The following is a 5,430-nucleotide window of genomic DNA, read 5'->3' on the forward strand; positions in this document are numbered from 1 at the left end:
CTTCTTAATTGATGTAGCAATCTCTTGCCCAATGACCAAAAATTCTGGCAACAATAGCATTACACTTTCTTCATATACACATTCTTATTGAATTTCTTGTTGTGAGATGCACCATTCTTATTTGTCTCTCCTTGAATCTTTGAATTTTTGTCAGCACATTCTTCATTCCACTTATTCTTCCTCCACTTTTCTTTTCTTTTGTTGGTCTTTGTGGCATCTTCTATCAACTTCTTGATGAACTTGGCTTGCAGAGTTTGTTCTATGACCTTCTCAGAATTTATCTGCTTTAATCTTAACTCATTAGTCTATAAGGTGTTTGAAACACTCAAGCTTCATCTTAGACACATCCTTTGATTCTTCAATTGCTGCGACAATGTGGTAGAATTTGGAAATTCAACAATCTTCTCACCACATGACTTCATCTGATTGGTTAACCAAACTAATGTTGAGATAAAATATGCAACTCTTTCACTATCATTCACCTTTTTTTCGTTTATTCCTCTATGATCTTCTTAAAGATGTTTGGATCCACATATGGATGGATCAAGAACAATACTTTCCCATCTTTCTTGCTCAATTCACAATGAACAACCTTTGGTGCCTTAGTTGCAATGGCTTCCAATGCAGGCAAGTCATCATTCACAATTTTGAAAACATCTTGAAATCTAAATATGACCTTCGTTTGCGCACACCATCTATCACATTGTTCCCCTTTGAACACTAATAAATTTATAGAGAATTATTTAGAGATTGTGCTTCCATTTACCATTGATGGAAACTTGGATCGAACTGGTGCTCTCAATGTCTATTTATTGGGATTGTTTAACTCACAAGCTAATGAATCATATAAGAGGTTGACCAAATTATGAGGGAGGCAAGATGTAATTTGATAAAAGAAAAGGATTTGAAATTAATAAACTAAATTTCAAAACCACCACTAAATCTGAATAACAATCCAATAAATAACACTTTTCGAACACAATTTTACATGAGTCTCATTAATTCATCATCTGCGTGTGTCTCAAGTGTTTGAAAGGATTTTGATAGCTTTTCAAATTCCTATATGACTAAACAACGGAGTCACTTACTCTTCTGAAAATGCGTTTGACTTGTACATTTTCTTTTACCCAGAAAACCAACCTAAGTGTGTGAATCGAACCAATAACTAAAATCAATATGCCCCAAGCAACAACAAAAGGGTAAGGTATGCTAAAGACTTGGTGAAAAATATGATAAGGCATGATCATACAGTTCGCAAACACAAACGTGAATGCCATGGATGTGACTGCGACATTCATGGCGATTGGCAAGAGCCACATCATGACCTTGTTTTTAAGAGGGAATTTACTAATAAGTAGCAGCAAAACACCAAGAGAGTATAAAAAAGAAGTGGTGTTGTATGCCATGAACCTCATGAATTTCTGTGGCCAAGCATAAGCTAAAACTGCAGTACCTGCTTTACATATACCATAAGTAGTACAGTTACGTCCACCAGTATGTGTATCTTCTTGCCAAACTCCACCTGGTGGACTTATTGTTGATTGAAAAGTCATTGTTGCAATAACAGTGGCCACTAACATCAATGTTCCCCTTGTTTCTTCTATCCAGTTCCCTTGGTATTGTAGATACTTGGACCACAAGTTTTCCCACATTTTCCTTCTTCCATTTTGAACTTCTTCATTAAATTGACCTGACTGATCTTGATCGAATATGCTTGGCAATGATGCATATTGCGACTCAGAATCCATCTGCGTAGATCTTTGAACCCCGACTTCAATTAACATTTCTTCAATTTTAAGGCTAATAAAATCTCTCGCAAGGCTCTAACAGCTTCAAAAGTAATTGCTGCTGTTCTTATTTCAGGCTGCAAAAGTAAGTATTTTATGGTCTGCAAACACAGTAGCAAAGTTATCGAAAAGCCAAAACTAACAAACTTTCCATAATCACCCCATCAAAATCAAAATCGGAAAACTAAAAGTGTAACAAAGCCCAAGTAGTACCTTAATTTGTTTGAGCCTAATTGCCAAGTGCAGAATTGTATTGCCCTCTCTGTCTTTGGCAAACAACAACTGACTATCTACTATAACTGATTCCAATAACAACTTCAACGACTCCAAATGGTTATACAAAACACACAAGTGCAAAACAGAACCATCGTCATTCAAAACTCGAATCGAATCCGGTCTAGCATTAAGCAACTCCTTAATTACCCCCATCCGTCCTCTTATTACAGCAAAGTGCAAAGGAATCATGTCATCTTTGTCAAAAACCAAACAAACATCCTGGTTTGCCAACAAATGAGCTTTCACCACATCGGTGTGTCCCTCAGCGGAAGCTAGATGAAGAGGACACCGTCCTTTTGAGTCAACTTCATTGGTGAAACTTGGTTTGTTTTTCAGAAGAGTTTCACAAAATTGTAAGTGTCCAAGAAGAGAGGAAATGTGTAGTGGAGTTTTGTTAAAGGGAGAGAGTGAAACTTTGTGGAGTAGAAGAGGGTTGTTTTGGATGAGTGTGTTTAAGGTAGTTACAGAACCGTTTAGGGATGCATTGTAGCTAATAAGGTGTCAAATTCATGCTCTTGCTTCTTAAGTAAAGTCACATTTGATATGACTGCATTATTTGATGTAGGGTTGGACATCGATCGGTTATGAATGGATTCGGGTTTAAAATAGTTAAATTAAATTAATTTACTGATAACATGAAACTATATCACATTTTTAGACTTGATTTAATTAAATTATATCGTTATTTGATTCAATTTATTTTATATTATTTGATATTACTCGGTATTTTCTTTTTATTTATTTCAGGTATCATTATTTAAAGTACGTGCGAAAAAGAAAGAAGAGGGGTGCAAAAAAAGAGGATTTTTTAGGAAAAACATCTCACCAAAGCCCAGCCCACGTTTGGGGCAAGGAAAATGGCTGTGACGACCGCCACACTCACGTGCCGAGCGTCACGCCCCTTTACCTAATGTTACGACCGTAACACATAGTGTGACGGACGTCACACACCCCACTCCTATTTTTTTTGGCCTTGACGTGCGTAACAGAAGGACGTTCTCCCCTAAAATTCCTCTTGACTCGTTGACACTTTGGAACCCTACTGAAGATACTTTTGAGAAAACGGTTATTTTATGGATGAATATAAATAGACCTCAAAAGATCCAATTGAGGCATCTCTACTCCGTGCAATATTTTTCCAGCTTTCAAATTTTTCAGCATTCTAATTTCCAAGCATTTTATTTTCTTTTCTTTTCTAGTTTAGTTTCCTAAGCATTCAATTCATTTTCTCACGATAGTTTCTACACCGGAAACTATTGTGTAATTTTTACTGGATCTAAGCTTACGTCAGATCATAGTATTTTATTTCCTTGTTTTTACTTTCCTGTCTGATCGAGAATTACGAAGAACAAATCCAACCGACTTGTGGTGGGGTGTTCGAGCATCGAAGCTAGGAGATAAGACCAAGATTTCTAGTAATTTTCCAGGTTCATTAATTAATTGAGTTATTGTTTTAATTTGCATATGCTCTGTGCTGCTGTTTATATTCATTGTTTGTTTGATATGACCGTATTTATGCATGATTATTGTTTATGCGTGTTTAGCATGTCCAGCTAATTAATTTAGATATCGGTATGTAAAGTAAGCGGAATAAAGGAATCAAAACTGAGTTGGTTTAAATTTATTTAAAAATATAGTCATTCTTTTTCTGGTCTCAATTTACAGAGTTAATACCAAAGTTTTTGTACGAGAGTAAAAGACATAAAGAAGTTAAAATCAATAGAACGACGGTTTGAGCTTTTAACTGGACAGTGTAAATTGAACATTAACTTTAAATCAGAGCGAAAGCAATTTTTAAGGTTAATTGAATTCTAATTATTTTCAAAAATTATTTTTAAAAGTTAAATGTGAGGACGAGAGTTAAGCATTTAAGTTTAATCATATAATCTAAGTCAACAGAGCGAGAGTTTGAGACAAGGGTGTTTAAACGGTTAGTATTTTCTCAAAAAGAGTTTCTATAGATTCTATTGTTTTCAAAAAGTGATTTTAGATTTAACGAAATAGTGAGAGCGTACGTTAATATAAAGTCATAGTCTGATTCAACAGAGCGAGAGTTTGAGGAAAAGACTTTTAATTGATAGTGTCTACTGAAAAGACTTATTTTAAAATTAAGAAAAAGACCAACGAAGATTTGATTCCCTAATTACGACGAACTACATACCGATATCCGTGTTATTTGATATTTAATCTAGATCTAAATTTAGTTTTACTTTTCCCCCTAATCGTCAAAGTATCATCCGCCTTAGCTTTACGCAGTAACCCTAGAAAAACGGTATATCGATTCATTAAGTCCCTGTGGGATCGATATCTTTTAAAACTACGCGATTAGACTGTGCACTTGCAGTTAGTACCCCGATAGACTCATAAAGTCGCGATCAAGTTTTTGACGCCGTTGCCGGGGACTTCTATTTAGTCGATATCGTAACTCTTCTGTTACGCTGTAGAGACTAAGGCAATTTTTATTTTTCCCTTCTTTTTCGTTGATTTGTATGCCACACACTCGCTCACAAGGCGAGCCGTACTACTTACGAATCAACGATGTTGAACGATATCTCCGATTATTACGACGAATTCGGGAGTATCGTGCTACAAACAATCTTCCTCCAATCGAAATTCCTGATCTCAAAAATCTTCTTCCTTCGACGATACCAGCGATGGCCGAACCAGCTCGTGCTCTTCGAGATTACGCTGCTCCATCGCAAGATGAGCCGCATTCGAGTATTGCTCCACCCGCAATCGAAGCGAACAACTTCGAACTTAAACCTTCGTTGTTATAGGCAGTGCAACAGAATCAATTTTCTGGAAATCCTACCGAGGATCAAAACCTTCATTTATCCATATTTGTCCAATACGCTGACACTGTTAAAGCTAATGGTGTCACTTCAGAGGCAATTCGACTTCGTCTCTTTCCTTTCTCGTTAAGAGATAAAGCTAGAAGATGACTTCAGTCTCTTCCTTCCAACTCAGTCACCACATGGAATGAGTTGAAGAAAGTCTTTCTTGCCCGATATTTTCCTCCAAGCAAAACAGCTATGTTAAGAGCCCAGATAAATGGATTTAAGCAGAAAGATAACGAGTCTCTTTTCGAAGCATGGTAAAGATACAAGGACATGATGAGACTTTGTCCACACCATGGTTTAGAAGACTGGTTAGTAATTCACACCTTCTATAATGGTCTTTTGTACAACACAAGGTTAACAATAGACGCCGCCGGTGGTGGTGCGCTTATGGATAAACCTTACACCGACGCTTATCAACTTATCGAGAGCATGGCCCAAAATCATTATTAGTGGGGAAGCGACTAAACAATGGTAGAAAAACCTCAAACGAAAGGTGGCATGTACGAGATAAGTAGCCTTGATCATGT

At 36.6% G+C, this 5,430-nt stretch overlaps 1 protein-coding gene and 1 non-coding gene across 2 annotated transcripts; both read right to left on the reverse strand.

Moving 5' to 3' along the window:
- Window positions 1–1,434: 1,434 nt before the first annotated feature.
- On the reverse strand, window positions 1,435–3,224 carry LOC127094169 (ankyrin repeat-containing protein BDA1). Its single transcript, XM_051033031.1, has 3 exons — window positions 3,157–3,224; window positions 2,001–2,553; window positions 1,435–1,888 (listed from the first exon to the last, which is right to left on the reverse strand). Exons 1-3 carry the CDS (start codon window positions 3,222–3,224, stop codon window positions 1,778–1,780), a joined length of 732 nt encoding a protein of 243 aa, XP_050888988.1. The 3' UTR covers window positions 1,435–1,777.
- Window positions 3,225–5,095: 1,871 nt separating this feature from the next.
- LOC127098991 (small nucleolar RNA R71) lies at window positions 5,096–5,202 on the reverse strand. The gene has a single exon (XR_007793666.1). It is a non-coding gene; the product is annotated as a small nucleolar RNA R71 (small nucleolar RNA).
- Between the last annotated feature and the right edge of the window lie 228 nt (window positions 5,203–5,430).

The sequence above is a fragment of the Lathyrus oleraceus genome, chromosome 6 (assembly GCF_024323335.1).
Source record: "Lathyrus oleraceus cultivar Zhongwan6 chromosome 6, CAAS_Psat_ZW6_1.0, whole genome shotgun sequence".
Taxonomy (NCBI): domain Eukaryota; kingdom Viridiplantae; phylum Streptophyta; class Magnoliopsida; order Fabales; family Fabaceae; genus Lathyrus; species Lathyrus oleraceus.

What these genes read in the sequence shown, in the direction of transcription:
- LOC127094169 (XM_051033031.1), bottom strand. Translation starts at nt 3,224, where the DNA reads ATGCTGAAAAATTTGAAAGCTGGAAAAATATTGCACGGAGTAGAGATG. An exon ending in CCTCAATTGGATCTTTTGAG is followed by an intron (nt 2,554 to 3,156) that starts GTCTATTTATAT and finishes ACACCTTATTAG; the next exon opens with CTACAATGCATCCCTAAACG. An exon ending in TTAGGCTCAAACAAATTAAG is followed by an intron (nt 1,889 to 2,000) that starts GTACTACTTGGG and finishes CTGTGTTTGCAG; the next exon opens with ACCATAAAATACTTACTTTT.